We start from the raw sequence: 22901 nt of genomic DNA, 5'->3' as shown, positions 1-22901 counted from the left end.
GGAGGCGGGGGCTGGGGCAGAAGAAGTTTGGGCCCTCCTGTGCTCCGTAGCCCGGCTCAGGGCAGCTGCTTCCTGGGGCCTGGAGCTTTCTGCCTGGCCTGGGCTGGGCGAGGGGCAACCCTGCGCCACACCAGGTTCTCGGGCATGGGCTGGGGCTGGGGCTTTGGTGGGTGGTGGGAGCCGGTCCTGGGCCTGGGCGGCCTGGCAGACAGAGCAGGGTGAGCCCTGGGGGCCCCAGGCCTCAGGAGCCGGGGCGGGGGGCGGGGCTGGGGGCCCTGGGCAGGGGCCGGGCAGGCTGTGCCGTGGAGGTTGGAGGGGCAGCGGGGGTGCTGGGCATGGGGGCGAACGCCCCAGGCGCCTTCTGTTTCCAGGGCGGCTCTGCGGGCATGGATGTGTTCCAGAAGGTGGAGAAGATCGGAGAAGGCACCTATGGGGTGGTGTACAAGGCCAAGAACAAGGAGACCGGGCAGCTCGTGGCCCTCAAGAAGATCAGGCTGGATTTGTGAGTTCTGGGACGGCCTCTGAGACCCCCTGGTCCAGGGGTGACCCACAGCCCACCCATCCGTCCCTCATCACAGGGTTTTGTGTTCCACTCCTTTTCCGAGTGCTCCCCAGTTACACGGGGGCCACAGAGGTGCAGCCCTCATGCGTCCTCACCCCGACCAGGCTTTGCCCCCGGCCGGTGGGGGTGACAAGTGTGTGCCGAGGAGCCCAGAGCCCCATCGCTGGGGAGGGGGGTGGGCATCCTTAGGGAATAAGGAACACAGGTGACACCCCCCGCCCGCCCCCCAGCAGAAGGGCCTGCTCAGCTGCTGCCTCCACTGCTGTACCACTCTCTTCTCCAGGGAGACCGAGGGGGTCCCAAGCACTGCCATCAGGGAGATCTCCCTGCTCAAAGAGCTTAAGCATCCCAACATCGTCAGGTGAGGCCTGAAGGAGCGGGGAAGTGGGCCTCTCCCAGCCCGGCTGGGAGCCGCATGCTGACTGTTGTCACCCGGCCAGGCTGCTGGATGTGGTGCACAGCGAGAAGAAGCTTTACCTGGTGTTTGAGTTCCTCAGCCAGGACCTGAAGAAGTACATGGACTCCACCCCAGCCTCCAAGCTCCCGCTACATGTAGTCAAGGTACCGGGGGCGGGACGGGGGCAACCGGCGAACGCCTGCTCAGCCGGTCCCGCCTCCGCTCAGCCAGCTCCTTCTCATGCTCGCTGTTCCAGAGCTACCTCTTCCAGCTGCTGCAGGGGGTGAACTTCTGCCACTCGCATCGGGTCATCCACCGAGACCTGAAGCCCCAGAATCTGCTCATCAATGAGTTGGGAGCCATCAAGCTGGCTGACTTTGGACTGGCTCGGGCCTTCGGGGTGCCCCTGCGCTCCTACACCCATGAGGTACCACAGGACAGAGGGGAGAGAAGGGATGTCACCCGTGCACCCAGCTATCCTGAATGCTGCTGTTTTCTTGTCCCCACAGGTGGTGACACTCTGGTATCGTGCCCCCGAGATCCTCTTGGGAAGCAGGTTCTACTCGACAGCTGTGGATGTCTGGAGCATTGGTTGCATCTTTGCAGAGATGGTAGAGAGAGGGCCAAACATGGCCACAGGGAGGCCACAGGCAGGGTCCTCTGGGGTGGGGGGTAGAAGGGGCTCTGATTCTCCTATTAGAAGTGTATTAAGGGGTGTTTGGGACTGGCTAAGGTCTTTTTCCAGAAAAGGCCAGGATTTTTAGCACAGCCCTGGGAAAGATATCTTGGAGGTGCCTCCCTGGTCTGGCCTCTTTTCTGGTATTGGATTCTGTATGACAAGGGAGTAGACAGCACACCTTCTCCCCTTCCCCGTTCCAGGTGACCCGCAAAGCCCTGTTTCCTGGCGACTCTGAGATTGACCAACTCTTTCGTATCTTTCGGACCCTGGGGACACCCAATGAAGCCATGTGGCCAGGAGTCACCCAGCTGCCTGACTATAAGGGCAGTTTCCCCAAGTGGACCAGGAAGGGGCTGGAGGAGATCGTGCCCCACCTGGAGCCAGAGGGCAAGGACCTGCTCATGGTAGGTACAGGTGGGCGGCAGGGAGGCTGAGAAAGACCTCCTCACGCCAGCTGCTGCTCTTGCTAGAAGTGTCCCCTTTGTCATCCAGCCTCTTATGCAGCCCTGGTTCCTTCTGAGTCCCAGCTCGTCTCTTTGCTGACTCCTATACAGAGTTCGCTTGTCCCCATGTGTATTCATTGCTCCACCTGGAAGCCTCTCCCATGATAGGTCCAATGTTCATCATCCCTTTTAAAACTTCTCTTCTCTAGTTAGCTTTGTTTTTATGCTGTGCTATGTGCCCTTTTTCTTAGTTGCCTTGTGTTTTGGTAATTTTTTCTCGTGGACATTATTACCCCATCTAAGCTGTAAGCTTTCCCAGAAGGGACCACACCGCCCACTGCCCCGGTGCTCCCGCAGTGCGTTCCACAGCGGTTACTCTTCACACGAGGCTGTTCAGAGCAGGCTGCTCGCCGCTGCCGCGGCCCCTGCCCCAGTCCTCACTCACCCCTCTGCTTGTACCCTCTTGACCCCTTGGGCTGGCCCAGGCCAGGCTGCCCAGAGGGCCTCAGGCAGAGCTATCCATTCTTGCCCACAAAGACTCAGAGCACGTTTCTCTCTTTAGTCTGGCGTTGGGTCAGAGGAAGGCAGGGCAGGAAGTTCATCTTCAGGCTCTGTGTCCAGCTTTCCAGAGGGCTGTGTGCGTCTCCCAACCCAGTGCCAGGAGGATGGAGTGGACTTCCCATGGAGCCTCCTAGCCCTCCATCCTGGCTACTCTAAGGCAGGGGGGTCCTTCCACAGCCTGGCCAGGTTTAGGGATTTTTGTGTTTCTGCCCCACCCTCAACATGCTCCCTGGACAGGTTTGGTTCCCTCATCCTGATACCTAGAGAAAAGTCTGTCTCAACTAGAACTAGGCTGGAGCCTGGAAGGCTCCCTAAGGAAGGGGGGAGCCTGACTCGGCCTCAGTAACGTGAAGGAGACAGGGGGTGACTTAGGGCTGGACTAGAATGAAGTCTTTGTCCCCAGATTCCGGAGCGTCCTGAACTGGTTCTCAAGCTGGGAGGTACTGGCTTTGTGCCGTCTGGGTGTGGCGGCAGCTCTGCTTTGGGGCTTGGGGCCCTGGCCACCCCCGGGCCCAGTCTCTCTCTTCCTCCGCAGCAACTCTTGCAGTATGACCCCAGCCGGCGCATCTCAGCCAAGGCCGCCCTTGTGCATCCGTACTTCTCGTCCACCAAGGCCTCCCTGGCCCCGCGCTAGTGTGTGCTGGAGGGTTTCTGCCGCTGAGAAGGTGTGAGGCCTCAAAGCCTCTCTCCAGCTGCTGCCCCCCTGCCTCCCTACTCACTTCCCAAGAAAGAGGACACATCTGGGGAGAGAGCAATTTGGCGTCAGCCGTCAGAGGGCTGAGTTTGGGTTTGTCCTGCCAGCAGGTTAGCGAGTTCCTGGGTTGTTTGTTGGGTTTGCCGGTGCCGTTTCAAGATGGGGGCACAGAAGCGCCATGCCCGAGGGGGTCCGTCAGAGGCTGGGTCCCCTGGCACCAGAATGGCAGGTGCTAAGGAGAGTAGGAAACCTGCCCGGGCCTCCAGCAAGCCCTCCTAGTGCCCTTCCGCTGCCCGGCCCTCAGTTGCAGAGCCAGACCCCGGGGGAAAGAGTTTCTCCCGGCTGGTCTGGATTTAAAATGTTTTGGGGAAGAGTTGAGTTCCAGTTAAGGGTCCCAAGTTAAACAGAAAGCGGGGTGAGGGAGAGAGGACATTTTCCTGATCCTGGGGCAGGCTGGGTGTTCTGAGTAGTTGTCTCGTCACCTGGGGTATGCTTATTAAGTTTGTTTGCTTCTGGCTTTAAGAACAGAAAATAAAACTGATGCATTCCTGAGTTTTCCAGTGTTTCTCTGCTCAGGGGGGACACCAGGGACTTGCTGACGAGGGGGAGGTTGACAGCGGGCTGAAGACAGTTCCTGGCCTGAACTGAGAGGCCCTGAGCCGGTGGGGAGTGGGGGGTTGGGGGAAGGGGGGAGGGCATCATCCTCCGTGGCCTGCCCCCGTCGGGTCCTTCCTAGAGTCAGAGGAGCCACAGCCCTCCGAAAGCACCCCGTCCCCAGCAGGGCCAGCTGGGCGTGTCCACTCCCCAGGACCCAAGCAGTGCTGTCCCTCGTGCTCATGCCCCAGACGAATCGACTCATGTTCCCAGATGTGAACAAGACGCCAGGAGAATTCGTTTATTGGAAGCAGTGGGTTGAGGGAGGAGGGAGGAAAACAGAACTGCTGATCTCCATCCAGGTCAGGGGATGGACTGGGCACCAAAGTCAGGGGAGGGAGCCCGACAGCGAGAGTCAGTCAGACAGAGGGAAGACCCAGCCCCTCGGATCGGGCTGCTCTGGGGCAGGGGTGCATGCATCCTACCCTCCCCCCTCACACACGCTCCCGTGACTGCTTTGGCCCCCGTCAGCGCAGGGAGCGCAGGCCAGTGCGGGAGGCCGAGCGGTAGCAGTGGTACCCCTCCAGCGAGGCTGGGAGGAGCAGCAGGCCGCTCAGGGGGTCCTTCCGGCAGCGCCCCATGGCCTCCTTGTAGCTCAGCCGTTCCTTGGAGATGGGGTCTGTCAAATCCTTCTCGTAGCCGGCCTCGTCCTGCAGGAGCTGGGCCAGCTCTTCACTGATCATGCCGGAGAGCATGGCCTGCGCGATGGGGATGCGGCCCGTCCTCTTGGGGTCGATGAGCCCTCCGGTCAGGTGCTGCACCCGCAGGTGCGGGAGCATGCTCTCCTGGGGCATCCAGCCCTTCTGAATGGCCTCGCTCACCGACAGCCTCTTCTTGGTGACGGGGTCCTCGATGCCGGTGAAGCCCTTCTGGGCATTAAGCAGCCTCTGCAAGGAGCTGTTCTCGATCAGTCCCCTCTCCACAGCCTTGTGCACGGAGTAGCGCTCCCGGCTGAGGAGGTCCACGATGCCCCCCGTGGCTGCCTGCGCCTCCAGCAGCTTCTGCCCAGTAATGGGGTCCAGCATGTTCTTGGCCACGGCTGTCTTGATGGTGACCTTGTTGTCCGTGGTGGTGTCGTAGACGCCGGCGATGGGGAAGTTGTCCTCGCTGAGCCCGAGAGAGAAGCCGGGAGAGAAGAATCTGGTGCTCTGGGGGGCCGGGGAGGCCAGTGGGGACTTGGAGATGATGGTGCCGATGGAGAGCGGGGAGCAGGGCTTGGTCTCCCCGGCCACGAGCAGGGCGAACTCGCTGACGGGCAGGTGGCCGTCCGTGTAGAGACGGTACTCCTCCTTGGAGATGCGCCGGGAGCGCAGGGCGGCCTCGATGGAGTACTGCTTCCCACTCTTGCGGTCCAGGAGCACAGACTCCTCCCCACGGGGACCCAAGGTGGTGACCTCCTCCCAGTCACACTCGAGCTCCTGCAGCTGGAGGTACTGGCCTCGGTCGATGGTGCCCCTCTTGTAGGCCCCGTACGGGGACATGTCCTTCCCCGTCTCGGGCTCCAAGATGGAGATCTTGGTGGAGAGGTTGGTCTCTCGCGTCTGGGTCTCCTGGCTGAGCTCCTCCCAGCTCACCTTGGTGTGGAGGTCCCGGAGGGTCCTCTCCTTCTCGTAGATCTGGTCCTTCTCGCGGAGGATGGCCGTCTCGAGCCGCGAGAGCTCGTGGCCCCGCTGGGCTGCCCTCTGCCGCTCGCTCTCTGCCTTCCGGCCGAACAGCTTCGACTCCTCCTGCAGGCTCAGCATCTGCTGCTGCTTCTGCGTCTCCAGCTCCCACAGCTTCTCCTGCAGCTGCCTGCACTCCTGGCTCTTCCGGTCCCGGGCCTCCTGGAGCTCGGCTTCCTCCTGCGACCAGGTCCTCCTCAGCACCTCCGCCCGCTCTATCTGCTCCCGCAGGCGCCTCGCCGCCTCCTCCCGGCTCTGCCGGGTTGCGCGCTCCCTGTTGAGCATCTCCCACACCCAGGAACGCTCTCCCTCCAGGACCGGGTCCTTCTCCACTCTGATCACTTCCTTGTAGATGGTCTTCTCCTGCGGTTTGGTTTTCTGGAGCACGTCGATCTGCACCTGCAGCTTCTCGCACTCCCGACGCAACTCGGTCACCTGGGTCTTCTCCTGGTCCAGGTCCCGCCGCTGGCCTTCCACAGACTTCTCCAGGTCCGGGTCCTTCTCCAGCTGGACCACCTCCTCCATGATGACCTTCTCCTGCACCGCGGGAGGCCGCTTCTGCAGCTCCTGGACCCTCAGGGTCAGCTGCCGCAGCTCCGTCTCCACGGCCAGCTTCTTGCCGCGGTCCTCCCGGGAGCTGAGCAGGCCCTCGTCCTCCTGCACGGCGGCCCGCAGCTGCTGCACCTCCCGCTCCAGCTGCCGCCGCCGGCCTGCCTCCTCATCGAGGCTCCGGCTCAGCCGGCTGTGCTCCTCGCGGCGCTTCGGGTCCCTCCGGGTGACCACCACCTCCTGCACCACCACCTTCTCCTCGGGCCGCCTCCGCTCCAGCAGCAGGTACTTGTTCTGCAGCTCGGAGACCGTGTCCTCGGCCGTCCGTCGCTTCTGGGCCGCCTCCCGCAGCTCCTGGCGCAGCCGCTGGGCCTCCTGCTCCAGGACCGGGTCCTTCTCATGGCGCACCACCTCCTTGTTCACCGTCTTGGTCTCCACCTTGGAGCGCTCCCGTCTCCACTCGTCGCGCTCCCCCTGCAGCCGGATGAGCTGCTCCTGGGCCCGCCCGCTGCCGTTGACCAACTCGTTGAGCTGGGCCTTCAGGTGGTCCATCTCCCGCAGCACCTCCGGGCTCCTCTCGTGCCTCACCACCTCCTGCGTCACCTGCTTGTACTCCACCACAGGCTTCTGCGCCCGCAGAACCGCCAGCTCGGGCAGCAGCCGCCCTGCCGCCTCCTCCACGCTGCCCCTCCTGCGGGCAGTCTCCTGCAGCTGGGCCCTGAGCCGCGCCATCTCCCGCTCCGTCTCCGGATCCACCTGGAAGATCTCGTGGACACGCTCCTGCAGATCCACCCTGGGCTTCTGCTTCTCCTCCGCGCTGTGCTTGCCGCGCAGCTCCTGCAGCTCCCTGGCCAGCGCCTCGTTCTCCCGCCTCTCCGCCTCCAGGCAGCTCCTCAGCCTGGACGCCTCTTGGAGGAGGCCTGGGTCCTGCTCCACCCTCTTCACCTCCTTCACGATCACCTTCGGCTGCACGGCGCGGATCGCCTGCTCCAGCTCCGTGATGCGAGCCTGCAGCCCGGCCACGGCTGCCTCCGCCCCCTTCCTCTGCGCCGCGTCCTCCTGCACCTGCAGCCTCAGGGCCTGGGCTGCCTTGACCATTTCCAGGTCCTTCTCCACCTTGACCACTTCCTTCAGCACGACCTTCTCCTTCACGCTCACCTCCTTCTGCTCGAGGGCCAGCAGCTCCGTCTTCAGCGTCTCCAGTTGGGCCAAGACGGCGGAGTTCTCCCCCCGCAGGAGCTGGATCTCGCTGCTGAGCTGGGCCGCCTGGCTGTCCAGGCCAGGGTCCCTCTCGATCTGGGTGACCTCCTTGGTCAGCAGGTGAGGCTGCGTGGCCTTCCTCTGGTTCTCTAGCTGCACGACCTTCTGGGCCGCCGCCTCCAGATCTGCCTGCAGGCCAGCCCGCTTCTTGCCCTCGTCCTCCACCTGGGACTTCACCCTGGACAGGTTGCTCTCCAGCTGGGGGTCCCGGGAGAACTCCACCATTTCCTTCTCCTCCAGTTTCTCCAAGGGCTGCTGGGTCTGCAGTTGCAGCAGCTGGTTCCTCTGCTCCTCTAGCTCACGCTGCACCTGGGCCACCAGCTTCCTCTCCTCCTCCAGCTGGGACTTCAGGGCCTCTGACTCCCTCCGGGCTCGGGCTGGGCTCTCGGACCCCTGCCGTGCGTCACGGGTCACCTGGATGTCTTCACTGAGCTCCTTCTGCAGGGTGAGAGGAAGAGGGGAGAGTCCTGGGGTGAGGGGAGGAAAGGGATAAGCCCACCACACCCTCCTGAGATCAGGACCCTCTCCTGCTTCCTGAGACTTCCTAGTAGGTCCTGGGAGGTGGAACTGAAGGCCTGGGATGCTTGGAGGCAGGATTTTGAGAGGCTCCATCAATGCCCAGGATGTTAGGATTCAAGGCAGCGTTCAGGCCGCGTTTGCACTAGAACGTGCAAATAGGAAGGTCCTCCCTTCCTCAACTTTTCCCCTTCCACTTCCACCCAGGCTCCCAGAAATGGGCCTGCACTCCTCTGGGGGACCCTGGAGTACACCTCTGGGTGGGAAGAAGCTGGCCAGTCCTTTGGCCAGTCACCAAGAGTCATGGAGAGCACCTGGCTCCTGGTCTCTCAGGGATGGAGACCTAGGTGGCCTCTCGCCCACTGGGGCTGGATCCTAGGCTGAAGACTTCGTGGGGATTCTCTCCCGTCCCCACCGGAGCACTGCCCAGTAGCGAAGCTGCAACCGCACTGAACGACATCTCCTGGTACTAACTCTGACATGGTCACCAGCCTGTAAGAGCTGCTGGGGGAGGAAGGAAGCAGCACCTCCCTCAGGCTGCTGAGCTGTCCCGGGGCTGCAGGCTGCAGTGGGGGGAGGAAGGGGCGTCTGCCAGGTCAGCCACCGGGCCAGGCTGCCTAGTGCGGGAGCGGATGGGCCTCACCCCCATACCTTCTCCAGAATCTTTCCGGCAAACTCCAGCTGGTGCAGTTGCTGCTGGTGCACGGCTGCGACCTCAGTGTAGGCCTTCATCAGGTTCTTCTCCTGGAGAGGCCACAGGGAGGTGGGGGAGGGCGGTGTCAGCTCCCGCCTGAGAGGCCGCGGAGCCCGGCCGTGTTGAGGAATGAGGGATACAGAGCCCGGGCTCACCTGGGCCTGGATGCTCTCCTGCAGGGGAGCCACTCGGGGTCTCTTGGGGGCCGACCCCGCCTGGGTAGGCTCCAGGGAGCAGCGGTAGGTGTCTGCCTGCAGCTCATAGTCCTGAGCAGGGGGGAAAGGACAACAGGCTGGCCGTCAGTGGGGGAGGTGGGGGGAGGGGGAGGAGGGGACTGTCGGAGGGAGGGAGGGAGGCAGGGAGGCAGGGAGGGTGGGTGGGTGGGAGATAAAAGGGACAAGCTGAAGTAACTGCTTACCTGGAGGGCCGCCTGCAGTTGCTGGGAGAGGCGGGATGCCGTGGCCCTGTCCTGCTCTCGGCTCTGGATCTCCTGCAGCAGCCTCTGCCGAGGCAGAAGGGAAATTCAGGAAACGCCACTCACCTGGACTTTCCTCCAGCCGGAAGCCTCCAGGGCCTCAGGCAGCCAGCACCGCCCAGAGGCGGGAAGGGCTCTGCGGGAAACCGCCTATTCCCGGTGTGCTTCACCGTGGCCTCTGCTCAGGACATTTCACCCCTCCACACACACACCTGGCCATGCTATTTATTCCTCAGGCCTCAGCCTGGGTGTCAGTTCCTTCCAGACTGCTTGCCCCGACCCCCATGCATGTCCCGCAATGGGCTCCCACAGTGCTCTGGCTTCTCCACCAAAGCACTTAGCAGTGGGCCTGGATGCACCGGCCTGGGATGCACCGGCCTCCGCCTCAGACTGTGGGCTGCCCGAGGGCCGGGCTGTACCCCGGCCCCTGGTTCATTACCAGCATGTAATAGGGGCTTGGCAAGTATGAGGAAGAGGATGCAGTAGGAGTTGGAACCCTCAGGAGCATAAGGCCCGCTGTCCACCTTGGACCAGACAGAGAAGGGCTGGCTGTTTCTGTGGGCAAATTGGAGCATTTGGGGTGGGGGGTGTGACACAAGGCCTCTGAGGTCTGAGCTTTGAGGTCATTAAAACACTGGCCACTAGAGGGCCACATGCACACAGCTCTCCCTGCTGGGGAGGTGGCCCGGGAAAGGGATGTGGCTTGAGGGCCCAGCTCTGGGTACTGGCCCCCAGCTCGCCTGCAGCCCCAGAGCCTCACCTTCTGCACCTGCAGCTTGTAGGCAATCTGGCTGGGCCCGTCTCTGGGCCGCATCTCGTTGCGGGGCAGGTGCTCCAGCCAGGAGTTCAGGTTGTCCCTGCAGTTCTTGAACCGCTGGTAGGTGAGGCCAGCGTCCTGCACCATCTTCTCCCTGCAGGAGGACGAGGCCCAGAGCAGAGGTGAGAGCTGCCCTCAGGGGACAGGTGAGGGGTGCACGGAGGAGGCTGGTGGGTGCCTCCCCTCCCTGGGACAGGTCAGGAGGGCTGAGTGACCCACCATGCCGATACCCTCACTCTGGCCCTGTGCTGGAGCTGGGCATTCAGAGATGGACCGGACACTCTCTGCCAGGTACCACCTGGGAGGTTGGTGCCGTTATTATCCCTTTTTTCTTCCTTTTTTAATTTATATGGATGCGCCGGGTCTTAGTTGTGGCACATGGGATCTTCGTTGCTGTATGCGGGATCTTTAGTTTCGGCATGTGGGATCTAGTTCCCCGACCAGGGATCAAACCCGGGCCCCCTGCATCGGGAGCGCGGAGTTTTAACCACTGGACTGCCAGGGAAGTCCTCCATCCCATTTTAGAGGTCAGGAAACTGAACCTCAGAGAGGTGAAGTCGCCAGTCCAAGGTCACACAGCTCACCAGCCGTGGCCACCGTGCACCGTGGGGCTGTGCCGTGAGCCGCGATGGCCCAGCACTCACCGCAGGTCCAGCTGGTCACCCACGGAGTGGTAGCGGTCCGTGAGGGCCCGCACCTGGCGCTGCTGGCGCGGCAGGTCTTGGCAGAACTCATGGAAATTACTGTGCAGCGTGCCGCACGTGCGCTCGGCGGCCTTCAGCTGGCGGTGCAGCCCCAGCACGCAGGCCTGCTGCTCCAGCAGCTCCCTCCGCCGGCGCTGAGGCAGGAGGGGACACAGTGCGATGCGCCCTTATGGTTCGGTCGTATGCCACATCCACCCTCCACCTGCCCTCAAATGCTTGGTCAGGCTGTGGCCCCCTTCTGCCAGGGGGCCACCCAGCCCCTCACCTGCAGCTCGCTGACCCTCTCCTGCAGCGCGCCTGGGCCTGCAGGGATGGGGGCCTCCTGCACCAGGGTGGACTCGAAGCCTCGGATGACCCTGTCCGCATCCCGGATCTGCCGCTCCAGACCCAGGGCAGCCTTGGCTCTGCCACAGAGGAGGCCAAGGTTCAGACACCCCCTTGGCCACACCCACATGGCCTCGCCCAGCGGCCCCCATCCCCAGAGCACTCACTTCTCCCTGTAGAGTCTGCAGAGAACCTGCACGTCACTGTACTTGTTCTTGACGTTGCTGAGGACCACGGGTAGGTGCAGGGCGGCGGGGCCCGCAGGCTGCCCTGACAGAAACGCCTCACACTCCTGCTGGGCTGCCGCCTTCTCTGCTCCCAGGCTCTGCAGCTGCTGGGCCATGCCCTGGGGTGGGGCGGGGCTCAGGATCTCTGCTCTGGGCAGGTGGCTTCCACCCAGCCCTCCTGCCATGTCAGCCTAACTCTGCCCACGAGGCCCGAGAGTGTGGTACGGACGTGCTCAGGCTCAGTTCCCAGGTAGATGACCGTGGGCGGTTAACCTCTCTGACCCTCAGTCTCCTCATCTACAGAATGCTCGATGGGAGGTTGAGACGAGACCCTGTGAGTCAGGAGCTCTTGCCCACCTTGGTCTTCATGTCACTATCCTGTTGGCAAAACCTTCAGTCCCCTGCCCCCTCGCTCCAGGTCAGGCAGCAAAGCCCTAGCTCCGTCCACTTGGGGTTATTGCATTGATTCTGTTGTCAGTTATTCACTCATCTAGTCCATAAGCCACTGGTGCCGACTCCATGCCGTGCACTGCCTCCTTTCCAGGTAAACTGGACCCCCGACACCCCTGACGCTGTGACTTCAAAACCTAAGGACCTATTTGGAGACTGCCAGGTCCCAGTGCAGTGGTAACCAGGGCCTGGCGTGGGCAGAGGCATCGTTGAGGCCGTGTTACCACACAGTGCCTCCTTCTGCCACTCCTGCTTCCTCCCCCTGCCGCCCCAGGACCCCATCTGCAGCACCTTTCCCACCTCTGGAGCCCTCCCACCCCCAGCCAGCGCTCTGAACAAGCTGAAATGCTACGGAGCACTGCAGATTGAAAATAACAATAACATGAACGTGCTTCAACTTTTTAAAAACTTATATCCAAACGATATATTTGAGTAGAAACCGGTTTGGAAGGATACAATCCAAACTGCTGCCCCCCAGGTGGGGGGGGAGGGGCAGCTTTCACTGTTAGCACTCCTGAGTCCTTTTGTGTTCATGTTTATACTCCTGCAACCTCTCCAGGGAGGCTCCCTGCCAGCCACCCGGGAGAAACCACCCCTAAGATGCTCCAGGCTTCCTGCTGCTCTCAGGACTCTCGCCAGGACACCCCTCCAGCGTGGGGTACAGGGCCTTTACTCTGAGCCCTGCCCCTCTAGAACCTTCCTGGGCCTTGCTATCCTTCATCCTCAGGACACCCAGACGAGCTGGGTATTATTGTGCCTTTTTTCAGGGATGAGGAAGCCAAGGCCCAGAGAGGCTGAGTGAATTGCCCAAAGTCACAGAGCCAGTCAGTGGAGGAGCCAGGATGGGAACCAGCTTGCGTGAGTTATGGACTGTCCACTCCCTTCTTCCACCTCGGGGCCCCATGGCTGCTCCCGCACTTGCCTCGTCTTTACTTTGTGCACCCCCCCAGGGCCGGACCACTTCTTATCCCAGCTGCCCTGGTTCACCCACCTTGTGGCTTTGGATGCGGCCCTCCAGGTCCTCCAGTGGTGTGGTGTGGCTCAACGGGACCCGGATCCAGGTCAGCACCTGCTTCTCTATCTGCCCCAGGTCCTCCTCCAGCCGGATCATCTGTGTCAGGAGCTTCTGGGCCTGTGGGTCAGCTGGGGCTGAGCTGGTTGGAGCTGGGGGAAGAGTGTGCCTGTGAGGGTCCAGGGCCTACCTCACGTCTGCCTGTCTGCTTGGTGGGCCCCTCCCTGAGTGCCTGCAGAGGGTCCTGTGTGGGGTAGGGCAGGAGGGCCATGGGCAGGGCCTAACTGAGGGAGGGACATTCCCAGGGGCTTGCCAACCCAGGAGATGGAATCCCCAGAGCAGAAATCCTTAATTCAGGGTCACCCCCTGCCCATGGCAGCCCTCACAGTGACCAGAGTCGAGTCTACTCCCTCTGTCCCAATAGTGCCTCCCCCTGTTCCCTGGCCAGCCCTCGGTACCCTTCTGGCTAGGCTGTAAGGGCTCCGCAGCACTGGCCTTCAGGCGGCTCTGGACTGTGGTCAGTTTCTGCTTCAGGGCCTGCAGCTCCGAGGCCAGCCTGGAACAAGGAGGAGATCAGAGAAGGACGTCCCTCCACTCTCTCCCCTTGGCGCCAGCAGTCACTGGTCCAGGCGAAGGCCGGGCAATGGCCTCAAACCACAGGGCCCGTTCTGGGCCCACAGCCTGCCTCCTGCCCCTGTGGATCCCCAGGCTGACTCACCTGGAGGCCCTGGCCATGGCTTCAGGGTCCGGAGCTGGGATGCAGAAGCAGGCGGCTGGGGCACGTTTGGTCTCGCCTGCCGGGCCCTGGACCAGCCAGGTGTGCGGATCAGTGTTGTCCATCAGCGTATACCGTTCGCCCTGCAGCAGCTGCACCTAGGGGGCAAGTGGGGAGGGGCTTATGCAGGCTCAGGGGCCAGGATGGAGAAGGGATCAAGGCCAAGGTGGGTAGAGGCTGGGGACGGGGACAGGTAGAGGAACAGGAGCTGGGGCAGGGGTGCTGGGGTAGGGACAGGGACAAGCTAGAGGCAGGACAGGGCTTGGGAGAGGGGTAGTGCTCGGGCAGGGGTGGGGCGGGGGGCGGGGGCAGTGGCAGGAGTGGGTAGGATGGGGAGGGGAGGGACTGGAGGGGGCAGGGGTGGGGTGGGCGGGGCCGGAGGAGCTGGGCAGGCAGAGACTGTACTTCTCCCGTGTCCCAGTCACAGATGCTGTCCACGTGCAGGGACTGCTGGGGTGGTTTCCTGCGCTGCGACAGAGGGGCCACCTCCCGGCTCCGCAGCTGCAGGTCCCCAACAGTCTTTTCGGCCACAGCCAGCTGCTTCTCCTCTGTCTGCAGGGACCCAGACAATGGGGGCTCAGGCCAGCCCCATACGTGCCCCCCAGGAGGGCCGGGGAGGGGTCTGGCCCTCATGAAGACAGGGTCTTTTTTTTTTTTTTAATTTATTACTATTATTTTTTGCGGTACGCGGGCCTCTCACTGTTGTGGCCTCTCCCGTTGCGGAGCACAGGCTCCGGACGTGCAGGCTCAGCGGCCATGGCTCATGGGCCCAGCCGCTCCGCGGCATGTGGGATCCTCCCGGACCGGGGCACGAACCCGTGTCCCCTGCATCGGCAGGCGGACTCTCAACCACTGCGCCACCAGGGAAGCCCAAGACAGGGTCTCTTAGCAAAGTAAAAGAAGCCCCTCCCAGGGCACCCAGGATCCTAGGGCCTGCTGGTTGGGGTGGGGTGGGGTAGGGGGCTGCCCAGCATCACCCAGGCCTGCAGAGTGGGAGCTGGAGGGGCCTCAGAGCTCTTCTGGGCAGCCCCTGTCACATTACCGATGAGGAAACTGAGGTCCAGAGGTGGTAACAGACCAGGCTCCTCCTGCTGCAGCAGACCTCCTTCTCCTGCTCCCAAGGCTGGGGCTCCGGGCAGGACTACGTACCCGGGAGGCCTGAGGCCCAGACACACAGGCAGGCCCCGTTCCCAGGAGTGGGTGCAGAGGCTGGGTGGGGCCATCTTACCTCCAGCTGCAGCAGCTCTGTTGGGGCGCCAGGTGGGCCCCCCGGGGCAGGGCTATACTGGGTGTCCAGGCTGGAGTTGAGCTTTGCCAGGGTCTGGCTGACAGAGTCGGCCTCTTCCTGGAACTGAGGTCAGTGGGTGGTCAGGGGCAGAGCTGGGGCACCCGCTGCCCTAGGGCACCCCGCAAAGCAGCTAAATGCAAACCGCTTAAACCCAAACTGCCACTTGCTGTCGGTCTTTCTACCTAGGCAGTGCAGTCTTTTTAACTAAAGTGCTCTGCAAATCAGGCATTTTGAGGTCACTGAACTTAATTTCTTTTAGTGTCGCAAAACACTTTGGTTTTTGTCCTTCCTGCACAGATGAAGGGCAGTGCCCCTCCCGCCTCACTCTAGCACCTGGAGTCCTGGCTGGGACCCCGGCTGCCCAGGGTGCCTCAGAGTAGAAGCTGGGAGTGTGCTTTAAAGAAACATCCTACAGTTGGGTGATATTACGGAATTCTCATCAGTGGGTGTGATAATGGTATTGTGGATATATAGAAAAATGCCTTTTAAAAAAAAGAAAAGGGAAGAAAAAAATCCTTGGCTTTTGTCTTTCTCAAAGTATAATAAACCATTTTAGCTGGAAATTATTAAAAAAGAAGTCCCTGTTGTATATATACATTTTTTAATTTTTAATTTTTTTCTTTTTCTATCTGTAAGTCTATTATATCAATGTTTGTCAACCCTTGTTTCATTATTGTCCCTTCTAAGGAGTTTTTTAGACCTTTTTTTCCTTACTTTCCCCATTGTCGCCATGAAATTTTAGTATTATAGATATGTTGTATATCCTTTACGTATGTATATCTGTGATTTATGCATAAAAAAAGATTTTTTTTTTTCACCCACGAGAACCAACTTTCATCCCCCAGGAAGTGATATCACCCTGTTGAGAATGTATGTGTGACATTATTTTCCCCCTGGGAACTAGTCACAACAACACAGCTCTGTCTTTTTTATTCGTCCCCCTGCCCGGCCCTGTCCGCAGGCTCACCCGGCAGTAATCCTCCACGTGCTGCAGTTGGCTCTCCTGGCAGATGCACAGGTTCAGGAAGTTCTGCCACTCCAACTTCAGGGCCTCCTGGTGGGCCTGGGGGCAGCAGCACGGAGTCCTCGGACCGTGCCCCAACCTGGTCCATCCACCCGCCCTCCCACTCTGCTGGCCCTGCCCACTGTCCCCGACCCAGCTGGTGTCTCCCTCTCCGTCTTCCTAGCCTCCCTGGGAAGCTCCCCGAGTGAGGGAGTTAGGGTCCCCGAGGCAGCAGGGAGTGTGTGGGCCTTCGCACCTGGATGGGCCCCACGGCCGGGTGCCCGAGCTCCACCAGGCGCTCCCCGTCACGCTCCAGCTGGTTCACGCACTGCTCCTGGCTCAGCAGCTCGTGCTGCCTGAAGTGCTGGGAGAGAGTCGGGGAGCGGGCGGTGAGGACGAGGACGTCCTCGTCCCCCCACCTCGCCCCCACTTGCGCACACTGACCTCGTACTCCCTCCGCACGCCCACGGGGTCTGCCATGAGGTCGCTCCAGTCCTGCCGCAGGATGCGCTGCTGCTGCTGGGCCAGGGCGCTCAGCTGGCGCGTGCAGCCCTGCAGGTGCGTGTACAGGCTGCCTAGGCTCTGCCCTCGCCACGAGGCTGCCTTCTGTGCTCGGGCAAGAGGCAGGGAGAGAGAAGGGGTAGCAAGAGGCACCGTCACGCTGTGCCCCACTCCCAGCCTGCCCAGCCCGCCAGCCCGCCCCTCCCCCCTGCTCACCAGGAGACCCTGGTATTGCCTCTGGATGCCGGCCGCGTCCTGCCTCGACCAAGGGAGAGAGAACGCAAGCGCAGTGAGAGATGGGGTGCAGGGGAGAATGTCCCCACGTCCTGGGCCTCCCGTGCCCCCTCCTCCATCCCTGGCCCTAGAGGGCCAGCCAGGCCTCACTCAGGATCGGATGGGAGAAAGGGAACTGGGGCTGGGGCCAAGCAGGGATGTGCGTCCGATAGCTCACCCACCGGTCCTGTGGGGCTCCGCAGCTGCTGCCCATAGGCCTCGATCTCCTTCTGCAGGATGTTGTGCTCGGCGACCTGCTGCTCCAGCTCCGCCATGCCCGGCCCGTACAGGCCCTCACAGACCTGCTTCTGCAGAAGGGCTGGCCGCTCAGCTCTGCTGCAGGGCCTGGGGTGGGAGCCCTCCTGCACCTACCCTCCCCCTGGCCCCTGGCATCCCCATCGGCAGAGGTGGAGCTGGTCACTGGGGCAGAGGGTGGACAGGTGGGCGCCTGGGTGAATGGCTGCAGCTCACCCTGGGGAACATGCTATTCTCCAGTGGCCCTGGCCGAGGCCTCAGCATCGCATGACTGAGGACCCTGAATCTCACTGGTCCCCAGGACTCAGGGCTCAGCTTCTGAAAAGTCTCCACGCTCTGCCCTGCCTCCTGCCGGGACACCTCCAGCCTGGCTCCAGGAGCCTGTGCACACCCTGCCCTGTCCATGCTCTCCCCTGTCCCCTCGTTGTTATCACAGCACCCCTTCTGTCGTGACATCAAAGCACAGTTCCTCACGTGATGCTCAGGGTGCCCGTGACCTGGTTCTGCCTACCTGCCCAGAAAACCCCACTTCCCATCGCACCCCAGGCTTCCTCCAGGTCTCTTCCTTTTCTCTGGAATGTCCTCTCCTCACCACCTCACCCCAGCCCAACCGAGCCCTCCCACCTGCAGGAAGCCTTCCCTGACTGCACCGTCGCCTCTGCCCACTCCCTTCCCAGATGGCTAGCTGCCTCCAGGTCCAAGCACGCATCAGCCCCTGACGAAAGGCAGCTCTGGGTTGCCCTGTGATTGCTGCTGGGTGTGACTTCCAGCTCCTTGAGGCGTCTCCGACTTTGGGGATGGCTCCTGACCTGCTTCTGCTCCAGCACCCGTGCCCAATCGACCCTGGGCCCCACGTCAGGCGGCAGCACCATCCTCTCATACAGGGCGCGGTACTCGGAACACTCCTGGGCCACCCGCTCATGCAGCTGCTTGATGCTGCCAAGGAAGCGGCCAACAGTCGGAGCTGGGCCCGGGGCTCCCCCCGGACCCCGGCGCCTCCATCCTTGAGCCCCAGCCCCCCACCGCCGCCCGCACCCCACTCACTCCTTCTCGATCTCCTCGGCCTGCAGGTGCTTGAGCCGCTGGGCCTTGTCCACGTCCAGAAAGAGGCTTTTCAGCAGCTCCTCGGCCTCCTTCAGGCTACAGCCCACCTCCCCCTGGTGCTGCAGGGCCTGGCCCTGCTCGCTGTGCTGCCGGTCCTGCGGCAGCAGATGGCATCCTCACTGCCCGTCGCCGCTGCCTGAGCCCCGCCCCGAGGGACTCTGGCCACCTGGCAGGGGGCAGGGCATGGGCACCTGCGGGGCGGACTCAGGACACAGGGGAGGCCTGGGCCCCTCAAGCCCCTTTGACCCCCCAGGTTAGGAGCCCGACAGAAAAGGAGGGATAAGCCCTCTCTCCCACTGTGTTTGGAGAGTGGTCAGGGAAGGACTGGACTGTCTGTCCACCTTCACCACGACAAGTGGGCACAGGAGGGACCGCCAGGCATGGCAATGGGCCTCCCACGTGCCCACGCCCTGTCATCTGCCCAGGCCTCACCTGCTGCAGGTTCTTCTGGGTCTCCAGGATGTCCCTCTCCACCTGGTCGGCTTTGGCCTGCATGCGAGAGATGAGCAGGGCCAGCTCCTTGGTGGCAGCTCTGATAGGTGGTGGGGACAGAGGGCAGCGTGGTTGGAAAAGGTCCCTCTGTTTCCCTTGGGCAAGGTCTGCCCACCTGGGTGGTGTCCCTTCCTCCGCCTGCCCCGTCCTGCCCTATAGCCGGGCTCACTGCCCTGGAGGGAGGAGTCCAAGACCTGGGGAGCTCTGGCTTCTCTGTAGGAAGCTCTGTGAGATACCCAGTTCTGGGCGGGGAAGCGCTGCCTCCACAGGAGGGCTCAGAAAATGGGGGTCCCGGGTGTGCGCGGCACTGCGGAGCCAGCCGACCTCCCTGTCCTGGAAGTGTGTCCCCAACCCCGCCTAGCTCCCTGCCGCTCCTTCTGGATGGAGGGCAGGCAGCCCTCAGGGGAGTGAGTGAATCACTGGCTCAGCCCCTAATACCTGAAATGGAATGGCTGGATCTTGGGGAGGGGCAGTTGGGCTGGCTGGGGACAGGGGAGCAGCAGCGTGTCCCCCAGCCCAACTTCCATTCACGCCAACCCTGTCTCCCCACCGCTGCCCTGGGCTCTTCCTGTGCCCAGGCTAACAAGCTTCCAGAGGAGACACACAGCATCGGGGCAGGGGGAAGCCACGAGATTGCCAGGGCACCCCAACCCTTTCCAGATTTAGGGGTTCAGAGCCCAAACTGGGACCTGACTTGCCCCAGGCCACACAGCCAGGAGCAGAGTATGAGCCTGAACTGGGTTGCCAGGGTCCTTTCCCAGCCTCTGTAGGGCGCCTGCTGTGGAACTGAGCTCACTCTGGAGCCCAGAGGCTCGAGCAGACCTGATAGAAGGCAGAGTGGCCTAAGCTTCAGGAGCACAGCACCCTGTGAGGCCGCAGTCCTGGGGAAGGTAAACCTTCATGAGCTGGGCCTTAAACCAGGGGACAAAGGATAAGCCTCCTCCAAGCAGAGGGGCAGTGACACAAAGACACAGTCTGAAAGAACTCTGACAGACAGCCTGGTTTTTATCCTTCTCCACTACAGCTGTGTGGTCTTGGGCAAGTCACTTAATCTCTCTGTGCCTGAGGTTCCTCACCTGTAGAGTAAGGCTCTAGTAATATCTACCTCACCGTGTCATTGTGTTAAGAGAACTGATTCATCTGAAGTGTCCTGGGCAGAGTCAGCACCCAGTAAGAGTTAGTTTTTATTCCTCTAGAATGTAGGCGCTTTGAAGGCAGGGAGGGACCTGTCGGTTCTGTTTACGATGGCATCCCCAGGGCCTACAACAGTCTTGGCACACAGTAGGTGCTCAATAAATATGTGTTGAACAAGCAGATTGCACGAGGGGAATGATGAGCCCTCTTGGGGCGGCTGCAGCCAGAGGACAGGGCCCTAGGGACCGAGCTGCCTGGGAGCCTCCCTGGGGATGGGAGCTCTGGGTCCTGAGCCCTGGGAGGAGCACACTCCACCCTGGGCAGGGTCCAGGAGCCCCAGGGAGGACAGCTCACTCCAGTGAGTCTTAACTGCCGTCTTTCCCGTCTGCTGAGAAACCCAGCCTCGGAGTCGTCACCCTGATCCCTACTGGGGTGATGGGCCTTTCATCTCCGCTCCCGCCTCCACACCCAGGACCCCGCGAGCCGCCACCTCCACCCTGCAGAGGGTGGCCAGTGAGTGGGAGAAGGCCGGCCAAGTCTGCAGACTGTGCGGCTCTGGAGAGCTGGGCTGGACCCTGCCGGGAGCTGGGGGAACTGAGAGAGGCTCTGAGGATGTCCGGGGCCCACGGGCCCCTCCGCCTTCCCTCCAGCACCCCCTCCACACACCCACAGGGTGAAGGAATCATCTCAACTCTAATAAAACTCTCAAGGCCCGAGGCGTGAGCCGGGTGGGGAGAGCTGCAGCCTGGAGGTGTGGGCAGCACAGCCCTGCCTCCGGGCACCCCACCTGCCACCTCTCGGCTTCTCCGGCCTCAGTCCTTCTGCCCACCCTGTGCTGTGCCCAGGTCCCAAGGGTCATCACAATCCAAGCGGAGCCTTGAGAGCAGAGCCACGGACAGGGAGACAGTCCCCCAGCCTCCCAGCAGAGGAAGGCAGCTGCTCAGGTCCCCATCCAGCACGTCTGCAGAGCAGCCTTAACCCGTGGCCCTCAGGCACCCTGGAGAATGTGGGGAGCCCCAGGCCATCTCTGGTCTCCTGCCGGGGCTGGAGCTTGGCCTGGGCCGGTGAGAGAGAGTCCAGCCCCAGGCTCTCGGCCTCAGGACACCTAATGCCAGCACTGGGCTGGCCCCAGCTCTGGCCTGCTTCCCCCAGGTGGCTGGAGCACCTGGGTCTGGCACCACCCGGGCCCCTGCCCCCTCCCCCGGCCCCACTCACCGGCTGTGCTTGTTGGGGGACCCCTTGGGGGAGCCTTTGGCCAGGGAGGCCTTGGGGGACCCCTTCTCCTGGGAGCCTTTGCTCAGCCCCTTGAACATGGTCGTGAAGGAAGGTGCGGGTTCGGGCTGGGCTTGGCCGGTGATGGCAGGCGGGTGGCAGGCAGCAGGTGTGAGTCCTCGCTGGCTGCTCAGCTGGGCTCTGGCGAGGTGGGGCGGCCGGGCACTGGGCAGGCGGTTTTTGTGCGGCCTCTCCCTGCAGGTGAGGCAGGCCAGTGGCCGGGGCTGTGCGCATGCACCCACGCTTGCCCACACCCCACTCACGCCTGCTCCTGCACAACCAGTTTGGGAGGAAAGGGCACAGCCCAGAGGGTGGGGCGCCCAAGCCTCCCCGACTCTCAGAGGAGGTTTGGACTTGTTACACTCACACGCCCAGAGCCAGAGGGAGTCGGCAGAGATCACACCCAGATGCGGAAATCACGGGGCCCAGGAGGGACAGGGCTCCAGACAGACGTGCGCGCACATGCACGAGCAGGCTCAGGGACCCAGGCGACCTTAGCGCTTGGGCTCCAGGTTAATAAACACCTCCAGCCAACACAGTGCTGTCAGGCACGCCCCTGCCCATGGCTCGCAGCCTGCCGGGGTTGGGGGGGCTGCTCCCTGCCAGCTCAGGGTGGGTGGAGGCCCCGCGCTCTGCTCACCACCAGGGCGTCCAGGTCTCTGTTCCACGTCCTCCACCGACATGATGGGGCAGCTAGGGGGCATTCACCCCTGGCAACTGGCACGAAGTACATTTTAAAAGTGGACACCACCCAGCCGGCTCCCCAGAGCACCAGCCCACAGTCCTGCAGCCCGCTTTTCCTGGTGGGCTGGTTATCCCATCTGTCTATGGCTCCGAGTCCGGATACAGTCAGATGCGCGTTGCTGGGATCCTCGGAAGTTTCAGAACAGCGCCAGAGGGGCCGGGACTCCTCCTGGGCCCCCCCCCAAGGGCCCCAGCACTAGCCTTCAGGTGCTGCTGAGCCCAGGGTCTGGAGGAGCCTCCTGGGAACCCACTGTTACTTGGGCTTCCTACCTGCCTCTCCTCTCTCCCGAGAAGTGGCCCCTGGTGGCTTTTCTGGAGTCAGATGGAGTGTCTAACAGCAGTGCCAGTTTACTGGTCTTTTCCTCACATTGAGGGCCAGGGAGGTCATCTTGGTAGCTGCCTTCTCCTGTGGTGGCCCCCAGGATCTTCAAGACAGGTGTGGGTTCCTCCATTTCCAGGCACTCATTTCGCTGCCCCAGCTCAAGTCCCTTCTATAGATCTAGAGTCATTCCCTGGAACCATTACAGTTTCGGTGGAAGGAGGGTTTGAGGGGGAACAAAGGGGGAGGGATGCAGACAGGCTGGGTTTGGAGCACTGGGACATCCTGGCAGGCCCAGCTGAGGACAGAAAACCACCGGAGAAGAGGTAAGGGTCCCAGCCCACTAGGGAGGTCAGGGACAGAGGTCTGAGACTGGCCACATGCCCCCTAGGGCAGAAAAGGCCCGAGTCCCTTTTGGCTGCATCTCATGAACAACCCATTGACTTTGGCTCTGGAGAAGGGACACAGGAGTCCCCATCTATCCTGGAGGGGGTGGGGCTAACAGTGGTAGTGGCAGTGGGGAGGGCAGCAGGAGGCCTTGACGCAACAAGTAGCAACAGGGAAGTAGTGGTTTCCAGCTGTTCTTCTCCCAGGTGAGTGTGACAGTGAGATGGAGCCAGATAAGGAAGCCTGGCCCAGAGGCCACTCACCCTCTGCCCCAGCCCCTCTCTCCCTGTTACTCCTGGGTGACAATTTTCTCCTAACCACTAGCTGCATGCCTGCCATTTACTGTTCTCAGAAAGGGGCCCGTTTGTTGAAATGACTACCGGATTCAGCCACCAGCCCTAACGGCTGGCCTCTCATATCAAACCCAAGAGTCAGCTCATGTTCTTATCTTTGAGATTGGGCAAGTGATAGCAATATCCCAGGAGAGCCAAGACAGGAGACAGCAGCCCTCAGTCCACTGTCCTGTCTCCCCGAGAACTCCAGGCCTTTCTTGGGAGGGGGTGGTCACTGGAGGCGGGGGTCCCAGGGGGGAAAATGTCCAGACTCCAGCCCCAGGAATGGGAGCAGCCAGGGGAGGCCCCACTGGGCTGTGGCCCCCAGGTGGAGGGCAGGCAG

General features: G+C 62.1%; 2 protein-coding genes and 1 long non-coding RNA gene across 7 annotated transcripts; 2 read left to right on the top strand and 1 right to left on the bottom strand.

The window, feature by feature from the left end:
- Nucleotides 1-286: 286 nt before the first annotated feature.
- Nucleotides 287-3883, top strand: CDK3 (cyclin dependent kinase 3). 4 transcript variants are annotated; one of them, XM_029211674.1, is made up of 8 exons: nucleotides 287-502; nucleotides 846-923; nucleotides 1003-1123; nucleotides 1216-1386; nucleotides 1469-1570; nucleotides 1839-2042; nucleotides 3046-3082; nucleotides 3159-3883. In XM_029211674.1, exons 1-8 carry the CDS (start codon nucleotides 336-338, stop codon nucleotides 3311-3313), a joined length of 1035 nt encoding a protein of 344 aa, XP_029067507.1. In that variant the 5' UTR covers nucleotides 287-335; the 3' UTR covers nucleotides 3314-3883. The 4 variants fall into 4 exon arrangements, with proteins under 4 accessions (XP_029067507.1, XP_029067506.1, XP_029067509.1 ...); XM_029211673.1 differs by having other exon boundaries at nucleotides 3046-3883; XM_029211676.1 differs by lacking the exon at nucleotides 3046-3082 and having other exon boundaries at nucleotides 1469-1675; nucleotides 1812-2042; nucleotides 3178-3883.
- Nucleotides 3884-4205: 322 nt separating this feature from the next.
- Nucleotides 4206-22297, bottom strand: EVPL (envoplakin). 2 transcript variants are annotated; one of them, XM_029212256.1, is made up of 23 exons: nucleotides 21791-22297; nucleotides 20720-20971; nucleotides 18311-18410; nucleotides 17819-17973; nucleotides 17584-17710; nucleotides 16702-16827; nucleotides 16463-16501; nucleotides 16190-16351; nucleotides 16002-16109; nucleotides 15710-15805; nucleotides 14683-14805; nucleotides 13860-14006; nucleotides 13398-13552; nucleotides 13138-13235; nucleotides 12659-12831; nucleotides 11158-11336; nucleotides 10932-11070; nucleotides 10607-10800; nucleotides 9906-10056; nucleotides 9089-9172; nucleotides 8826-8936; nucleotides 8628-8720; nucleotides 4206-7898 (listed from the first exon to the last, which is right to left on the bottom strand). In XM_029212256.1, the coding sequence occupies exons 1-23, from the start codon at nucleotides 21970-21972 to the stop codon at nucleotides 4458-4460; spliced, it is 6435 nt and encodes a 2144-aa protein (XP_029068089.1). In that variant the 5' UTR covers nucleotides 21973-22297; the 3' UTR covers nucleotides 4206-4457. The 2 variants fall into 2 exon arrangements, with proteins under 2 accessions (XP_029068089.1, XP_029068090.1); XM_029212257.1 differs by lacking the exon at nucleotides 21791-22297 and having other exon boundaries at nucleotides 18311-18367; nucleotides 20720-21569.
- LOC114889214 lies at nucleotides 11362-13436 on the top strand. The gene is made up of 3 exons (XR_003791988.1): nucleotides 11362-12525; nucleotides 12618-12728; nucleotides 13214-13436. It is a non-coding gene; the product is annotated as an uncharacterized LOC114889214 (long non-coding RNA).
- Nucleotides 22298-22901: the final 604 nt, after the last annotated feature.

This window comes from Monodon monoceros, unplaced genomic scaffold, assembly GCF_005190385.1.
Source record: "Monodon monoceros isolate NGI ecotype Baffin Bay Population unplaced genomic scaffold, NGI_Narwhal_1 Super_Scaffold_9, whole genome shotgun sequence".
Taxonomy (NCBI): Eukaryota; Metazoa; Chordata; class Mammalia; order Artiodactyla; family Monodontidae; genus Monodon; species Monodon monoceros.
This window is presented reverse-complemented; position numbering and strand designations above follow the sequence as displayed.

Bases quoted from the DNA above. Each gene is read 5' to 3' on its own strand.
- EVPL (XM_029212256.1), bottom strand. From the start codon at position 21,972: ATGGAGGAACCCACACCTGTCTTGAAGATCCTGGGGGCCACCACAGGA. The intron at 16,502-16,701 runs GTGGGTGAGCTA...TGGTCGAGGCAG, and splicing joins TGCGGAGCCCCACAGGACCG to GACGCGGCCGGCATCCAGAG. The intron at 12,832-13,137 runs GTACCGAGGGCT...CTCTTCCCCCAG, and splicing joins CTTACAGCCTAGCCAGAAGG to CTCCAACCAGCTCAGCCCCA.
- CDK3 (XM_029211673.1), top strand. From the start codon at position 336: ATGGGGGCGAACGCCCCAGGCGCCTTCTGTTTCCAGGGCGGCTCTGCG. The intron at 1,387-1,468 runs GTACCACAGGAC...TTGTCCCCACAG, and splicing joins TGCGCTCCTACACCCATGAG to GTGGTGACACTCTGGTATCG. The intron at 1,571-1,838 runs GTAGAGAGAGGG...TCCCCGTTCCAG, and splicing joins GTTGCATCTTTGCAGAGATG to GTGACCCGCAAAGCCCTGTT.